Source organism: Brachionichthys hirsutus, chromosome 5 (genome assembly GCF_040956055.1).
Source record: "Brachionichthys hirsutus isolate HB-005 chromosome 5, CSIRO-AGI_Bhir_v1, whole genome shotgun sequence".
Classification (NCBI taxonomy): Eukaryota; Metazoa; Chordata; class Actinopteri; order Lophiiformes; family Brachionichthyidae; genus Brachionichthys; species Brachionichthys hirsutus.
In genome coordinates this window covers 13,387,256-13,405,530 of record NC_090901.1, presented here as the reverse complement: position 1 = coordinate 13,405,530, position 18,275 = coordinate 13,387,256, and the positions used below count along the sequence as shown (strand labels likewise).

General features: G+C 46.4%; 1 protein-coding gene across 1 annotated transcript in view; it reads right to left on the bottom strand.

Annotated features, from left to right (window-relative positions):
- Positions 1 to 18,275, bottom strand: part of LOC137893552 (F-actin-monooxygenase mical2b-like) — a 46,509-nt gene that overhangs the window by 22,453 nt on the left and 5,781 nt on the right. The window contains exons 2-16 of the mRNA XM_068738962.1: positions 13,765 to 14,150; positions 12,174 to 12,381; positions 11,541 to 11,657; positions 10,933 to 11,034; positions 10,638 to 10,793; positions 10,440 to 10,540; positions 7,180 to 7,437; positions 6,975 to 7,090; positions 6,465 to 6,591; positions 6,152 to 6,242; positions 4,254 to 4,401; positions 3,211 to 3,410; positions 1,397 to 1,491; positions 1,052 to 1,120; positions 840 to 968 (exon numbers count right to left, since the gene is read on the bottom strand). Of these exons, the coding sequence (XP_068595063.1) occupies positions 840 to 968; positions 1,052 to 1,120; positions 1,397 to 1,491; positions 3,211 to 3,410; positions 4,254 to 4,401; positions 6,152 to 6,242; positions 6,465 to 6,591; positions 6,975 to 7,090; positions 7,180 to 7,437; positions 10,440 to 10,540; positions 10,638 to 10,793; positions 10,933 to 11,034; positions 11,541 to 11,657; positions 12,174 to 12,381; positions 13,765 to 14,028 (2,181 nt within the window). The 5' untranslated portion in view covers positions 14,029 to 14,150. The remainder of the gene's footprint in view (positions 1 to 839; positions 969 to 1,051; positions 1,121 to 1,396; positions 1,492 to 3,210; positions 3,411 to 4,253; positions 4,402 to 6,151; positions 6,243 to 6,464; positions 6,592 to 6,974; positions 7,091 to 7,179; positions 7,438 to 10,439; positions 10,541 to 10,637; positions 10,794 to 10,932; positions 11,035 to 11,540; positions 11,658 to 12,173; positions 12,382 to 13,764; positions 14,151 to 18,275) is intronic.

Here is an 18,275-nt window from a genome sequence, read left to right as displayed (position 1 = left end):
CCTTCTACCGATATAGTCCCTGTCTCTCCTCTGGACATGTCCAAACCATCAAAGTCTGGTCTCTCTGACCTTGTCTCCAAAACGTCTAACCTTCACTGTCCCTCTTATTGTCTCACTTCTAATCCTGTCCAACCTGGTCGCTCCCAAGGAGAACCTCAGCATCTTCATCTCCTCCACTTCTAGCTCCGTCTCCTGTCTTTTCCTCAGAGACACTGTCTCTAAGCCGTCCATCATGGCTGTCCTCACCACTGTCTTGTAGACCTTTCCCTTCATCCTCGCTGACACTCTATCACAGAGCACACCTGATACTTTCCTCCACCCGTTCCAGCCTGCCTGCACACGATTCTTTACCTCCTGTCCACATTCTCTCCATCACTCTGCAGTTCAAGTTTAGGCACACAAGCAAAATTAATCCTCATCATTCCAGGTGCTTCAAGCATCTGCATGGCTTCCGTCAACTCCTGCAGAAGAGTTGCTGGAGCATGTCTCGATCATTATGCGTGATACTGAAACATCTAGTGCAGCCCTAATCAACCTAATCCAATTAAAGTCGTATATTAAGGCCTACAAGATCATCGTTTGAATTTTATTCAGATTATTGGACTTCAGACATTCTCAGGACCAAAACTCTGAAAGGTCACAAACATACAATTCGATAAATAACTCACTTTAAATGATACATTTCATTTTCATTATATATATTAAAAAGAAAACTCCTTCCTACATCTCTTGCTTCCACTCTAAAGCGAAGCCGGCAATCCGACCCAGCAGGAGAAAACCCCGAGCTTCCACGTGATTAAGAAATTAAAGAAAGTGTCTGTCTTCAACCCGTCTCTCACCTTGCTGCGTGTCCCTCCTGTCGAAGACTTCTCCTCAAACTTGGCCAGCAGCTGGGTTGCCATGGCGCGCACCTTGTTCTCTCGCAGCTCCCCATCGTCATCAGCAGGAGGCGCACTATGACAAGACAACTGACGCCATGTGGGGGGGGGGGGGGGGGAATTACAATCGAGTGTTATTCAGCATTTCACACTTTGTGTCCTGGTGAACAAACCTCTGTGAGGTAGTTGTTTCCCTTCCGCCGTCGCTTGTTCACGGAATCGTCTTCCAGGTTTTTGTCATCCTGCAACAGCAGACGCATCCAATAATAGTTCAGCTCAACTACATGCATGATTATATGTGCAGTGGTTTAGTAATGCCAAACAATCATGTGATTTACTGTTTACATGAGAAAAGAATAACGATTTAATGATTAGGTAACATCAATTACAAAGTTCCTTGAGCCACTACTTTATCTCTTCTCCAATTCTGACTGCAAAACCTGTGAATGAATGGCGTGATTGGCGGCGGCGGAGTGAGGCCTGGAGGATTGTGGGTAAAGCGATGCGGTTCCGTTTACCCTGGGTATCCTCTTTCTGGGCTGCGGAAGGTTCACAGGCTTGAGGTTGGCTTTAGAGGAATATTCTTCTATATTCTCGTCTGCTTCTCTTGAATCTGGAATATAAAACAGTCCTGTCAAGCTCACATTGAGCCTGCTAATTCCTTCACAGTAAAGGCAGACTAAATGAAAAGACGGGTCTATCCAGGAAACACCGGCATCGGTTTGCCTGCAAATCACATCGCTCCATCTGTGAGGAAGCTGAAGCTTGGATGTCATTGGGCGTTCCAAAAGGACAATGATCCCAAGCAGACATAAAAAAAAGTCCATCAAGACTTCGTATATATTTTTATTATTATGTATATATGTATTCTGTTTAATCCTTAAAAAAAATGAATCGATATTCAGTGGCGGTTGAATACATTTGCTTCCGACAGCATGAGTACTTCTTCCACTAAACTATTCACTAACGTATTGAAATCTAGGAATCGGACATCGCCTGAATTCCCTCTATTTCGGGCCACTTTCCAGAAGCTACTTTGGTAATTTTGAATAGTTTAATAAGGCCCAAAAATAAGTAATGATACTCCTGTTGATGGTTTAATGAAGCCAGATTTGTTTTCGACCCTTTTTGAGCACCTCATGATGCAGCTGCTTGGGAACTTCCTGCACAGAAGAATCCCATCCGTGGTTCCATTATGGAATCCCCAAATCCCGATTTAGCAGAATTCTCTCATTTCTGCAAAAAAAGACTTTAGCCTTCAGAAGATTTGTGAAAGATTTCACAAATAAATGGACATATAGGGATCTAAATGTAAAAAAGGCTTGATTGGTTTCCACAGAAAACCCAACAAAAGGGCAGCTAACATACACGAGACTTGATCTGGAGCCTGGTGAGAGTCGTAAATCTGAAGTTATGCAACCAGTGCAAAGTGAGGGAGAGTTCAATCCTGTGAAATTGGCCAAACACATTCAAGCAATCCTATATTTCACCTCACGACACTCAGCGCTGTGACCGTGCAACAGCAATTCTGTCAGCAGAACTGCTGACTAAGCAGAATCAAGTATTTCTAAAGTTCATTCCAACCAAAAGGTTTGTAAAAACGGGACCAACACCCCCCCCCCCCCCCCTCCCCCAGACCTTCCAGAAACCTGGTTTGCAGCACGGTGGCGCTGACAGAACTTTAACTTCATCTAGAAGTAGAAAGGACATGTGGCAGGAGCCCGCAGCCGTGATGCGACGGCCTCTACAGTTACACGCAGCGATTGGTTTCCGCAGACGCAGCACACATAGCAGCTGCGTCTCTGGCAGGGGCAGACCCGACCACGGCTGTGTAACACGCCACTGCAGAAACTAGTCCCTGAAAGCAGCCGTTTCCAGTGGGGGGCCCAGAGTTCAGCAGAATCCTTAATCCAGATTCTGAAAAAGAATAAACCCGAACACGAGCACAAGAGTATAAAATAATACCGTCATGGCTGCATCCTCCTGCATGACTGAGGAAGACGAGGGCTTTAAACAAAAAACTGTAGCAAATGAACAAAGTCCATGAAGCTCACATTGATTAGAAAAGATTTTAGCCGCACATTTTTAAAAAATATTTATCCTAAATGCAGCCTTGAAGCTAAAACTGTTAGCATGCACCCCATCTGGAATGCACAGAATCCAGGTTTTTCATTGGTCTGCTGAAGAGGCCATGTTCAGGTTTACCCCCCCACCCCCCGACCTGAGACTGGATGGATTCGAACAAGCTCCCTATCCTGATACGACCTTCCATCGGCATGCTTCACAGCAGCTGATGGGGAAAATGTTGACCAGAGACGGGAAGTGGCGTCACCTTTGCAGCTCTCTGGGGAGTTCCTAAAGGCCTCGTAGAATCTGGAGAGGTAGAGAACCATCAGGAGCTTGTCCGGCTCCGCCTCCGCTGCCATCTCCTCTCCCCGGGTCACCGGCTGGATGCGAAACGCCCGCTCCGCCACATCGAACGCCAGCTGGTTGTTCCCTGCCACGTCCTCCTGCTTTAGGGAGTCGTAGTTGCTGAGGGAGAGCAGAGAGGGGAGGTCAGCACCAGTTTACAGCTTTCATGTTTACCCAGATGAAGGGAAAGACAAGACGTTCATGCTTTTTAATCGTTGGTTTTTAATTCGTTGGTGATGGAGCACACACACACGTACTGAAATCCTCGTCCAACACTTACCTCCACTTTATTCTCAATGGACAAAGAATGAATTTGCTCATTCAAATCTTTATTTAAACTCGAAGAACATTAAAGCCCCTCCCCCTATTGACAATGATTTGAGGACAGGTTGCACCGGGTCAGGTCTCTTTAGCAATGAATTTTAGATAAGATAAGAAAAACTTTATTATCCCCGTGAGGGGCAATTTGTTGCACAGCCAGCAGAGACTCACAGCAATTCAGTCATCACACAATTAAACATAAAAAGTGGAATAGAAGCTGGTCATAACAGGCTGTTGAGAAAACCAATAGATGCAGGAAGAAATGTATTTTTTAATCTATTCATCCTGCACTTTGGTACCATGTACCAACAACCGGTGTATTCAGAGGACAGCGTCCAGAGTCGGGTCAGCCGGGACAGCTTGTGCCTTCTTTTTTACTCTGGCTCTGTACAGGACAGAGAGGTCCTTAAAGCTGACCCCCCGCCATCTTGCTACACCTCTTTGTGATGCTGTTCAGCCTGTTTTTGTCCTTCACAGTAAGGGACCCAAACCAGCAAATAAAAGAGGTGAATCATGATTTCAGTGAGAAACGCTTTTGACTTAATAATTCCTCAGAGGTGAATGTTCACACTGCGACAGTCTCGGGCGGCCGGAAAAACTGCCCCGACCAGAATAACCAGACACGTTCTCGTCTGTTCTCACATGAGATCTGCCCTCTGGCGGTGTATGAGGGCGCAGAACGCCAGGCCGCTCTTCCAGGAGGAGGTGAGGTTGGTGACGTTGACGCCTCGGTAGCCCCGTGTCTGCTTCTGACACCAGGTCAGCAGCCGGCCAGGATGAACCTCAGACTCTGCAGGAGAGACGAAGAGCAGCAGCAGCGTCAGCGAAGCATCTCTGACCCACAGCAGCGGCAGAAACTCTTCATTTCACAAAAACATTTTTAACTGCTTCATATTCACGTTGCTTGAATCTCTCTGGCAGAAAAGTGCAGCAAAATACCGAAGCAAATCTGTTGCAATGAGAACATCGAGGCGGCACTAATCCGGATTGAGCCTCGACTTGACAGACTTGAATCTCCTCCCAAGCCTGAAGCACGACACAGACGACATTCAGTCGTCTGCACAAACTGATCATAAACTATGCACGAACACGTGCATAGTTTATAAAGGAAAAGCAATAAAGGAGCTTTCAGCTATCAAGCTCCTTTATTGTGGTTTATTTGGTTCGTGAGGAAGACACCATCTCTATGTTCAACAGTAGCCTAAAGAAAGCTTATAGTTAATCAATACAATAATCAATATGCTGTCAGAGGCCAGCACTGGTGGCATAACCTCCTATGACACACTGAGCTCCTCCCTCTCTATCTGATTATTCATGTTATAAATATATAGGTTTCTGCCTAATAAAAGGAAGTTGTTTTTTTTGCCAAGGTGCTTGCTCTTGTGGGTCAAGTTGGGTTCTGGTTCTGTCTTTCCCTGCTAATCCTGTAAAGTGCCTTGAGATGACTTTCTGTTGTGATCTGGCGTTATATAACAATGGATATGAAGAAAATACACCCTATGAAAATCTATGCATCAGTTCTGATGTATCCCAGATAGGGCGGGGATGAGTCACAGTTTTGTCAATACGCTGAATAGTTTTTGAGTTGCGCACCTCAAAGCCTTCGTCAGAGACAAAGCTCATCTCAGGTAAACGCCCACGGGTGTGTAACGAACAGAATGTGTCTAAATTCACCTTGTACCGACGGGAAAACGGTTCCTAGGTAGCAAAAGTCCCTGCGGCTGTGTGCGCAACACATGGATGGAGAGAAGGGAGGGGTGGAAACTAGGGACGTCCCGATGCGATCTCCTGATCGGAAATCTGGCCCAATCACGAGCTTGAGAACTCGATCGGAATCGGACGTTACCTCCCGATCAGAACTCGGATATACATGGATCGTTATTTTCATGACTTTTTAAATCAGATCTGGAGTTCCTGGATCCGTTTCTTCACTCGCTTTTATTTTTTTTGAATGTATTATAGAAGTAATGGATCGGAACTTGGTATCGGTTTAAATTCAGAACTCGGACGGAAAACAAAAACGTGATCGGGACGTCCCCAGTGGAAACAATTTCTTTATCATCCTCCTCACTTTGTTCAGAGTGAAGGAAGAAAAACGACCAGCAGTGCATAACTCTGCAAAATGCTTCCTGGATCCGCCTCTTCCATTCATGGATCACCTCATAACAACATTTTATTGAACTGTTCAACTCTTCATATATTCTGCCACCTAGAACTGAAGCAACACAGCTCAGTATCGGAGCCAATAATCCCTCTCAATCAGCACGTGTGTTTTAGTCATTGATTTCTAAATGATCCTTCATGGTTGGCCTTAATCAATCGTCTTTCTCATTTACTGGGCCTAATTGGAAAAGGTGTCTGGTATGTAGCGCAACTACAAAACAGAGCAGTCTGTCGAAACGTGGTGGCACAACATCGCAGACGTGCTCCGTCTGCAGATATGAAAGTGTTATTCTAGTGTTCCAAAAATAAATAAACACCTACTCTAAGGCATCAGGCCAAAATGATCGGTGTATGTTTGAATCATTCTGCTTTCGCACCTCGTCTGTACAGGCCCACGGATCTGCGCGTTGGTTCTCCCCTTTCCAGGTGATGCAAATTCTCTTGGCCGTCAATGAAGAGGTGACACACCTGACAGAAGACGCACTATCATCAGATTTATGCAATTGACACCACGGTGCATCAGAGAATCTCTTCAATCCTCCTTACTACATACTCGTCTCCAGGGTTCTGCATGTATAAAGATAACGTCCATCTTCATCACTCATATAATTCAAAGAGTTAAATGTCAACCCTGCTATTAATTTTTTTTTTTTTTTTAATCTATGTGTATTAAATGTGTGTTGCGCTGACCTGGAGTGGGCGAACACAGCTGGAGTTGAGGTTGGGGTAGCGTGTGGCGGGGTCAATTGTGTACTGTTCAAAGTTTTTACTGATGTTCTCTGGAGTGGTCTGAGGCAGCAGCCTATAGATGCTCTCCCTGAGGAACAACAGGGAAGAACCGACTCGCAGATTCAAGACAATGTAGCTTCAAACCTCCGAGATCGACACTGAAAACACGCCGTCCGTCTGAAGACGGCTTTCTATTAAAGGTGCGTAGCCTTACATCACATGCATTCATGCTTGCAGCCAAGAATTAAACTGATTTTTAACGCCCCTTTGCTTAGTTTCTGGCTTTTTGCATTTGCGTAACACGAAAGATCCACAGAGAAATGACGGGTCTCCTTTGAAGCGGTTGTCTTGAGGTGCGAAATAAGGCGCAATTCCCCGTTTCTAAAGCAATCTTAAAGTCTTGCCCCGAGAGTTCAAGCTACAGCTCATTAGGAGCGTCAATCGGTGGCGTCGAACATAAACCCTACACACCTCTCAGCCAGCGTCTCCTGAGGACTCCTGCCCTGCGCCCAGCCACTCACCATCCAAGCAGTATCGAAGGCTGCCAGAAATCCCCGGGCGCAGCCCGTACCCATCGGCCAGAAGGGCTGCAAGCACACGAAACACGACATCAACGTGAACACGCACGGGCCATCAGGTGGCATCAAAGCCCCCTGCTGCCGGGTTTACGCCTCACCTCCAGGAGACTGTCGCCCACCAGCGCAACCAGGAGCTGGCGTCCGTGCTTCTCTCTAATCAGCGCGGCGTTCTCCGAGGCATGCATGCTGGTGAAGTCAAACATGGCTACATCGGGCTGGCCATAGTAGTTGATTGCATAGTCCAGGGATGGCAGCTGGTAGTTTGTGCCGAAGTCAGCAGCCTCGCGGGCGTAGGAGAGCAACTCCTCCTGGTTGACGTTGTCCGCGCTCAGCAGCCGCTCCGTTTCTATGTAGTCCTGCATCGAAGCAGGGGAACATGAAGAAACCATCTATAGCATTAAAGGCGTTGGTGATGAGACAGAATTGTTACACGGAGATGACAAAGAAGTTCAGCATCATATTCATGATCCTCGTGCATTCTGGTATTCAGCCAATCATCGCGTCAGCTTGAGACAGCGATCGGTCCAAACCTGCTGCCGAGCGAGAACCAAGCACCTCTTTCAGTCACTCAGGGGTTAAAGGTTCCAAACTCAATTAGGAGATTACCAGAGAGGGATTTTTTTCCACTGCAAATCGGGGGGTCATTTTTCAAAACCACACAGACGATATTTGTTGCTATTTCTGCCACTGATGCAAAAGTTAGTTTGGATTCATCGCTCGACAGAACATCCTAAGACTTGATCTTACTTTGTGTGATAATGATGAATATATTTATTGGATAGAATGTTAGAGTACAAGTACAGTCAAACAGTAGTATGTATTACAGTGCAAGTACAGTCACACAGTAGCATGTATTACAGTACAAGTACAGTCAAACAGTAGTATGTATTACAGTGCAAGTACAGTCACACAGTAGCATGTATTACATTTACAGTGGTACCTCGACTTACGAATGTCCCTACATCCGAAATTTTCAGGTTACGAGGTTTCTGAATGGGAAAATATTGCCTCTTGTTACGGAAGCATTTCAGGATACGAGGTGAACTCTGGGAGCGGCGAATAGCGCTATTCGCCGCTCCCAGAGTTCCCCGAACGTAAACAAACTTGTAGCTGCTCTGCCATTGGCTATCGCCTAAAATCTGCCCGGCAACCCATTGCGTATGCGTGTATCCCGGCATGCTACGTGTATCCCGGCATGCTACGTGTTCGTGTGTATGCAGCGAGAGAGAGAGAGAACCCACGTTATTCGCAATGGACCCCAAAACAGGAGAAAAGAAGAGGAAGAGACTTTTTCTGGCCATAGAAACAAAGAAAGAGATACTAGAAAGGTACGAAAAGGGGATGCGTTTGAGCGATCTCGCAAAAGAATATGGCCGTAATACATCAACGATCAGCACGATAATAAAACAAAAGGAAGCCCTAAAAGCTACGGTTCCTTCCAAAGGCCTCTCTGTAATTTCCAAGAGGCGGTCAGCAGTGAACGACGAGATGGAGAGGTTGCTACTCATGTGGATAAAAGACAAAGAGATCGCGGGTGACACAGTGACGGAGGCCATAATTTGCGCAAAAGCAATCGCCATTTTTACCGACATAGCGAAGGAGGACACAGGCGAAGGAAATTCGGCACAAGGACCACACCCGGAGTTTAAGGCATCGCGTGGGTGGTTCGAGAAGTTTAAAAGGAGGACTGGACTTCACTCTGTTGTTCGCCATGGCGAGGCATCCAGCGCCGACCACGAAGCGGCCGCCGAATTTGTGCAAAAATTCACACAATTGATGATCGACGAAGACTACGGTGCACAGCAAGTTTTTAATTGTGATGAGACGGGCCTTTTTTGGAAGAAGATGCCACGCCACGCAAAAGCAGACGTCATTGGATCAGTACTTTAAGAAACGCGACGCAGGAAACACCGCAAAGGACCAATAAACACAGAGGACAAAAAATAACAGCTAAACGGTAAAATAAGATTTTTATTATTTTCTTTATTCTTTGGATTTTTTACATGATGTGCCTCTCGTTTTATGTTTATTGTGCGGTAATCTAATTTTAACATGCATTTGTTTCATGTTCTGATGTGCTTTTATGTTTCAATAAAAAAATATCATACTTTTGCGGGGCTTGGAACGGATTACTGCATTTACATTCAAAATGCGTCTCTACTTACGATATTTTCACGTTACGAGGTTAGTCCCGGAACGGATTAAATTCGTAAGCTGAGGTACCACTGTAATTATAAATAAAGTCAAACATCCTGTCTAAGAGGAGCATTTCAAAAAAGCCCTTGCGGTCTTGTTTCCGTAGAAAGTCCTTCGTACATAAATAATCTGTCTGCTCCTGCTCTACCACTCTCCTCCTATCTGTCCTTCTCTCTCTCTCTTTCCTTCTCAACCCAGCAGGTCCAGACAGATGGTCGTCCACCATGAGTCTTAGGTTCTGTCCAAGGTTTCTGCCTGTTAAAGGGAAGTGTTTCCTTGCCTCCATTGCCAAAGTGCTTGCTCTTGTGGGTCAAGTTGGGTTCTGTCTTTCCCTGCTAATCCTGTAAAGTGCCTTCAGATTACTTCCTGTTATGATCTGGCGCTATAGAAATAAAACTGGAATTGAATTGTTATTCATAGAGATGTTCCATTATCTTAGATTTTATTAAAATACATAATTCAGATTCTGGTATATGCGGTCTTTGTTTCTATCCATCCATCCGCCTTCACCGATTATCCGGGGCCGGGTCGTGGCAGCAACAGTCTCAGCACGGACTTCCAGACTTCCCGCTCCCCAACCACCTCCTCCAGCTCTTCCAGGGGGATCCCGAGGCGTTCCCAGGCCAGCCGAGAGACAGTCTCTCCAGCTTGTCATGGGTTTTACCCGTGGGGTCCTTCCAGTGGGACATGAACGGAACACCTCCCCGAGGGGGCCGTCCAGGGGGCATCCGAAATAGATGCCCCAAGCCACCTGAGCTGACTCCTCTCAATGTGGAGGAGCAGCGGCTCTCCTCCGAGTTCCTCCCTGGTGACTGAGCTGCTTACCCACGTCCCTAAGGGTGCGCCCAGCCACTTTCGGTTGTGACCCAGAGCTCATGACTACATTGACCTTTGACCTTTGGGCTCAGCTCCTCCTTCCCCGCGACAGACCGATACGACGACTGCATCGCTGCAGCCGCTGCACCGACCTGTCGGTTAATCTCACGGCTCCATCCTTCCCCCACTCGTGAACAAAACACAAAGAGCCGCACCGACGCAAAATTGTACACGGCATGCGATCCGCCTCGCTCATCCAGGCAGCGTCAGCGTGTGAATGAGATTTATCCATTTATATGAACGGTTGACAGCTGAATTTAACCCTTGCATGTGTGAGGAGACTCACGTTTACAATGACCCCTTTGTCCAGGAGACTCTGCTTCTTTGCAGTCATGACAAAATAGTGCGTGTTGTCTTTGTAGTAAACTATATTCTCCAAGTCAATTCCTGAAAACGCAAACATATGTTAAAGGGAATACAAGGGAGGGGGGGTAAACAGACAGGTCAGCGAAAGCTTCGGCGATGCCACAGTTTTCAAACTGACCCGTCTCCTCCTTGAGTTCCAGAAAGAACTTCTGATTAAAGATGAAGGCCACACCACTGATCTCTTCCACTTTGGCTTCTGCTGTGGTGTTTCTGTTGACGAAGTTGGCCGTGATAGCAATAGCCAACTTCCCGCGAAACTCTTTACGAACAAACCCTAAGGATAGATGTGGGGGGGGGGTACGCACAGACAACACAATTCACAGTATGCCAACAGGAAATGCTCTGCCCAGCGACGCAGAGCAGCCTCATCTTAAATCACATGTAACAAAAACCAAGTTCGGCTCGCTTCTCACCGTTTAATGTGTTTTTGCGTCCGTCGGCGCCGATCACCACGTCGAAATCAAAGTCTGAGACCGGATGATTGGCCGGCCGGACCTCGGCTCGCCACCCGGGACCTGAGGAAGAGCACACCAAACCTGCTGGACTGCTTCAGGCTGATTCGCTTTATGCTCGACGGTGCTTGTCAAGCCGGGGGGGGGGGGGGGGGGGGGGGTAACATGTAACAGCCCTTGGGTGCTACACCACGGGGTAATTATACATGCAGCGGACTGCACGGGACACCGTGACGTTAACGCAGCTAATTCTTAGCGACAGCACGTGGTTCAGTCCTCCGAGTCAGCGGGTGGCTGTCTCACGTTTCCTGCAGTTTGAAATGCAGAAAGTCTCCCTGTGCCATAAAAAGGCGACTCAGAGCCGACTAAAATGTGACTATCAGCAGACTATCAATAGACATCCCACAGCGCGCTGTGAAGGCCGCCGCCGCCTCCTCCTCCTCTGATCATTTCCACACGTTGAGTCTGTGACCGGACTGCTTTCCATATAAAGCCGAGACATGGGGGACAGTCTCTGCGTGCGTCACTGGCACACAGATAACAACACACACACAAACACACACACTGACTGTCATCTGTCTGCTCCGGTGGCGGCTCCATTAGCTTGGTGAACTCAACGGCGACATGGATTTCCACTCCCAGAATCAGACTCACTTTCAGCAGCATCAGTTGGAGTTGGCGGATACCTTGGACACACACGCACACACACACACACAGTAGATAAAGCAAAGTTAGGGCTTCTAGTGCAGATATAATGGAAGCTATGAGTCTGTCTAATTAGGTCCTCCGAGACAAAGGTTATGCAATCTGGACGGATCTTGATGAAATTTTCAGGAAATATTGGGAATGTTACCAGGAACAGATTATTCTATTGTGGCGCTGATCCAGAAGAGATCCTGGATTATGGATCACTTTGAAATGTTTGGTAACATTGCAGTCAAGGGAGCTTCAAAATGTGTTCCTCAATACCTCGGTTGATGACTGGACGATGTTTATGGACACGCTCATGTAGGGTGGGGGCCTCTAATGTTATCACAGAATTTCATCTGGATCTGATCCAGAATGCAGACAGGGAAAAAATATTGAAAACTACATTTACGGAACCTTTTTTTGATGATCCAGATCACCATGTGGATGGTGTAAATCTAATTGTGAGGGGACTTCTTAAGGCAACACCCAGACAGGAACGGATCGACACTCACTGATGTGGTCGAGGGTGCCGGCGCAGAATTTGCCGTAGAACTTCTTGGCTCCGAGGCCTCTGAGGTCGTGGATGGTGAAGGGCCACAGATGGAGCACGTTGTTCCTGGAGAAGGCGTCTCTCTTCTCGATCACCACAACCTTACAGCCCAACAAGGCCAGCTCGATGGCGGTCCGGAGGCCGCAGGGGCCGGCGCCGATGATCAGACACTGAGAAGAGACAGACCAAGTCACTTATGGGAGGATGATTTATTACATCTTCCCTATAATGGAATAAAACTTGGAATTCGAGCTCTAGAATAAAGGGCACATACCCAGCTGCCAGCCAAAATCTCTTTTTACCCGCACCCCCCAAAAAAATAATAATTAGCTGTTATTTTTGGCTAACTCCCAGTCCCACCCATCCCGACTAATCTCCGCTCTGTGAGGCTCTGGCCTCTTTCCTGTGTGGACGTCTTATCTTTCCCTTCGGACACGATGCTAAACGTGCAGCTGAAGATGTGCTCATTCATGGTAAGGTAATAAGACGGAACCTGAAATATTAATGATGTTTTGATGCGTCACCGTTCCGTCACAGCAGGAACTGTGCCACAAAATAAAGGAACAAGAGGTGAATGAAACAACACAAACTTATAAATAAATTTATTGTGCTCTTATAAACCGATCAGAGAAGGTCACGGCTGATCGGTGGCAGGTGCTCCTGTGCAATGGTGCTCTTTAAATAAATGTGTCGCCAGGAGGAAAAGGACGGGGACAAATTTTACAGCACTGAGAAACAGAAAGAAATAATTGATGGCTGAAATTTTTATTTGTGCAAACCTCCGCCGCTCAATGCAAGCCACGCCTCTAATCTGCAGCAGCCATTCATGCTGAGCATGGCTTAAATGGTCGCTAATGACTCCGAAAATACTTTGCCACTACAAGAGCACAGCAATCGACTGCAAAGGTAGCGAACCAAAAGAGTTGGGCAACATCTCTGAAGAAGCCACGACAGGTTCTCTTACCTCGGTGCCCCGGCAGGTTCTCTTACCCCGGTGCACGGCAGGTTCTCTTACCCCGGTGCCCCGGCAGGTTCTCTTATCCAGGTGCCCGACAGGTTCTCTTACCCCGGTGCCCCGGCAGGTTCTCTTACCCCGGTGCCCGGCAGGTTCTCTTATCCCGGTGCCCCGGCAGGTTCTCTTACCCCGGTGCCTGGCAGGTTCTCTTACCCCGGTGCCCTGGCAGGTTCTCTTACCCCGGTGCCCTGGCAGGTTCTCTTACCCCGGTGCACGGCAGGTTCTCTTGCCCCGGTGCCCCGGCAGGTTCTCTTACCCCGGTGCCCTGGCAGGTTCTCTTACCCCGGTGCCCTGGCAGGTTCTCTTACCCCGGTGCACGGCAGGTTCTCTTATCCCGGTGCCCCGGCAGGTTCTCTTACCCCGGTGCCCCGGCAGGTTCTCTTACCCCGGTGCCCGACAGGTTCTCTTACCCCGGTGCCCGGCAGGTTCTCTTACCCCGGTGCCCGGCAGGTTCTCTTACCCCGGTGCCCTGGCAGGTTCTCTTACCCCGGTGCCCTGGCAGGTTCTCTTACCCTGGTGCCCTGGCAGGTTCTCTTACCCTGGTGCCCTGACAGGCTTTGTTCTGCTTGTACACCTTGTGCTGGGCTCTTTTATCCAGCTTGGTCCACAGCGCTTTGACCTTCCAGGTGCTGACTGCTGCCTTCAGCGATGTGTAGAAGTGGCTGTGGTCCAGAGGATCCAGCTGCAGCTGCCTGCAGAGGATGCTGAACGCCTGCAGAGTCCCTTTGCAGGTGGACGCCTGGACGAAGTTCTCAAACAGTCCGCCCGCCTGTGCCATACGTCCATCGTCCGTCTCACCCATCCGCTCTGGCCGTGAATGCTGATTACGCCCCCTCGTCTTCCTCGCCCACTTCCTTTTCCTGTTTACTCTTTCCAAACTGTACGGGCTTCTACGGAGGGGTGTGCGCTGCCATGCTTAACTCACTGTGAGAGGAGGAAACAAGACGAAAGGTTACTTGACAAAATATAAATGATGAAATAATGAAACGCTGATTACAGGTGACCAAATCCTGCACACTGTTAGATGCATTTATATACAGGAGATGTGCATGTATGATGCATCCTCATGGTAGTACGGGTAGTGCGGTTAGCAGGAGCTAAAGTAGCAATGCCAGTTTCTCCCTTGTACCGTCTCAAGCCCGGAGAAATGCAGAGAGTTGCATCAGGAATGGCATCCGGCCTAAAAATGTGCCACCAGAAATAATGCAAATCAAGGAATAGACGTAAAGAAGGTCGAGGACTTCAAGTACATCGGGACAACAGAGCAGAGTGATGGAGAGAATGTGGACAGGAAGTGAAGAATCATGAAGAATAAAGATAAAAAACAAACAAATAATATTTGGGTAAAAGAAACAATAAATCAAATAACCAAAAAAAAGACTGCAGAGAAACAGACCACCACTCACATCCCTTTATTATGGGTGGAGCCGACGTCTCCGCTCAGTCATATCGAGGTTGAAACAATGCAGTGCCTCATTTCAGGAGTCGATCAAATATCATCAATCAATCTTAACATCAGGTTGCATCACACTGGGTCTGCAATAATCGGCTCGACTGAACACCTGATTGGATTAGGAGTGTGCGCTTGGAGAGCTCACACACACACACCGGCACTGCAGGAACATTGAATGGCTAGAACAACTTGGTCAGGGAAAAGATGCAGAAGAAGAAAAATCCTGAAAAATCTCCTTCTCGCCAACGGCACTTGAGGAAGTTCACCCACGATCAGGGCTACCTCACTTCCCTCCTCCACCATTCAGCGTTGTGGGGGGTATAAGACATTTCCTGATTCCTGGTTAGTGATCTTATTCCACTCCACAGCTATTCTGCTCGTCGTCAGCAGCGCATGCGTCGTGTGCACATGCTCAGCAAAAAATTAAAAGCATTATTTATTTCTTGCCGATGATTGAAAGTAAGGACCGACTTGAGGGGTCTAATTTTAGACGAGGGGTTCTCTTTCTTAAGAAATACACAGCATGTCTTTCAAGACAACAGGAACAGCCTCGCAGTCAATGGTTAGTTTTTTTTTTGGAGCACCAAGTGTACTTTTAACTATTTAAGTCCTTGTATCTTTCACTGAGATTTAAATGCTTTTATCAATCACATCTTTGGCTCTTTAACAGGCTGCAGGGGAGAAATAGTCCACTTACTTACACCAATCAACAGTTTAAGACCAGAAGGTGTATCTATTTCCCATTACACTGACAATTCAACTTCCCTTAGGGCTACATATATCGTTTTCATTCTCAATGTGCATTTGCAGCCTCCTCCAGTCTAAATATTTAACTCTTTGTCGGCCAGTGGATTCCTTTTATATCCCGAGTCTACCCGACAAACGTGCTCTGGTCATCTGAAGCCAATGCCAAGCATTGCATGGATGACATATTTTCAAAATAAGTATCAGATCCCAATCGCTGGCAGCCTCAGAGCATCATTCTCACTATTACAGCACTGCAATCAGCACACACACACACCTACACACACACACACACGCACACACGAAACAGGCACTTTCCCTTTAAGTTCTTGAGTGGCCCAGAGGGGATCTCAGATCTCTACTGCCTAACCATTTGGCAGCAGACAGAAGCTTCTCAATTAGTATTGCTGCTCACGCGCAACCACACACACACACACACACACACACCTCAAATTCAACTCATTAAGATGCAATATTCATCATATGAAATGTTCATCAATATCTGTTGATTATTGACCGATGTTTATGGAATTTGACACATTCATGTAGGGAGGGGATCTCTATCTCACCACCGAATTTCATCCGGATAAGATCCGGATTGCGGATACTGTTGTGATTTATGAGAAATGGGGTATACATTGCGTTGAGCAGGATTACGGGGAAAAATCAAAATCTGATAGCAGTTCAGATACCTGTCTGGATACCAAAACAATCTGCAATTTTCCATTTAGTACTTATAATGGTGGCTTCTTCAAAAAATCACATATTTTAAAATATGCATTAAATTCACTCACCAAAAATCACAATCATAAAGGGGACCGATATAAAAACATCAACTGGATCTGATCCAGTATATTAAATTTTAACATTGAGAACTCATTTATGGATTCAAAAATCAGTTAAAAACTCTGATTCACTTTTACTTTTCATGGTTGGTGTATAAAGATACCAATAACAATTTAGAACCTCTTGATGATGGATCCAGATCACCATGTGGACGGTGTAAATCCAATGCGGAGGGGGGATGAGCTGCTCGGTGGAGGTCTGCGCTCTGAGTGCTTTTCTCGTTTTGCTCAAATTACTCAATAAACAGTTTCCTGCTATGATGGCCATAAATAAGCTATGAAACGACCAGCGCCAGAAGAGGTCAGTGAACGCCTTACTGTCTCCACTCTGGTTTGTATTTAACACCCGAGTCAACACTCCCACAGTTTCCAGCGACGGTACACGAGCATTTATGAAGTCCTATCAGTCCTGCTGCTTTCAGGGACAGCAGGGATTTATGACTGTGGTCACTGACTCGCATACAAAGTTACAAACATGCCTTCTCAGTTGACAGTTGTACAACATGATTCCACCTGGTAAGTCAAAAAATATTTCACCTGGGAGGTGGGGGGGAACAACCCTTCACCTCTCCTGGGGAGTCTGTCTTTGTGGTTTCCGTCCATTCGTTGTTTCAAAGTATCCAAACTCTGTATCAGTCCTTCAGAACTGAAGAAGCCTCACACAGAAGCGATATGGAAGAAAAGGGAAGAGACGTTTGGAACTATTTTCTGCCTCCTCAGATGCAAACACTGCAGCCAAATTCAAATGCATGGAAATAACTCCAGCTTCAAACAGGAGGCGGAGTCTAAACACCTGGCACCAACAGGACGCCCCATGCAAATTCACAACTGGAAACATTACTCGTGTCACCTTTAATAATGTATTAGAACACAAATTCAAGTCAAAAGACCAGTAGCTAACATAACAGTATAAGGTGTTAGCAGACTTCTCTCTGTAGCTTCAATACAGACACAATCAAATAAGCAAAGTTGCCAAAATAAGATTTTTAAAAAAAAAGTATTTTTACCACAACAAGAACTATCCATCCGTTTATTTTCTTGTAGATGAGACAACCATCTCATTCAAAGCCACTTTTACGCTTTGTCTGTCACGGGAGTGGCTGGAGCCTAGCTTTTTATGGGCAAGAGGCGGAGACAGAGACAGACAACCATTCACGCACACACTCACACACTACAGACAATTTTTGGAGTCATCAATTCACCTAAATTGCATGTTCTTCGAGAACCCGGAGAAAACCCACATGGACACGGGGAGAACACACACAAAATCCACACAACAAGAACTACAACGATAATAGTTTGATAAACCAAAGACATCCAAGAGTCTGTCGCCTTCTCGTGACATTCAGGATGTAGAACTTCTCCCTTATTTGCGATGGCCAAAGGCAGTGGGAAGATTTTACAATGCCATACCTGTTCTTGTGTGAACAAGAAACACAAATATAAACTCATGACAGGAAAAACATGAAATACAACCGCAGGTGCATTTCATCCAGGGAGGACAGAAGGAAGTCATCTGAATTGTCTCACGTAACGAAGTTGACAGTTGACTCTAGTAAGAGAGTCAGACACAAAGTTCATGAAAAAATTATACAGTGTCATTTGTTGAGTAATCTGAGACAAATCCCATTGAAAAAAAATAGCCTAACTTCAACTTGTAACCATGGAAACAAAGGAAATGTATGGAAAAAAAGGTGCTCAGCAACAAAAAGGCACACATTCTGTACCAAGCCGATGTGCTTAGGAAGTTTGGTGAAAATATATTCTACAGATTTTTAATTAATCTCCGGAAACTAAATACGACCAACTAACAGAACCTCTTCATGAATCCTAAATAACTTTCAGCCTGACAAAATTCTGCACTTTTAATAAAACATCATGGACAAAGATCCAAAACAAAAGACGCAAGTGTCTTTTTTGCCCTCATCATATATTTGTAGGCTTATTACAGATTTCTGTTCATGTACTGAACAGACCATTTCATACCAACACTAAAACATCCCATCA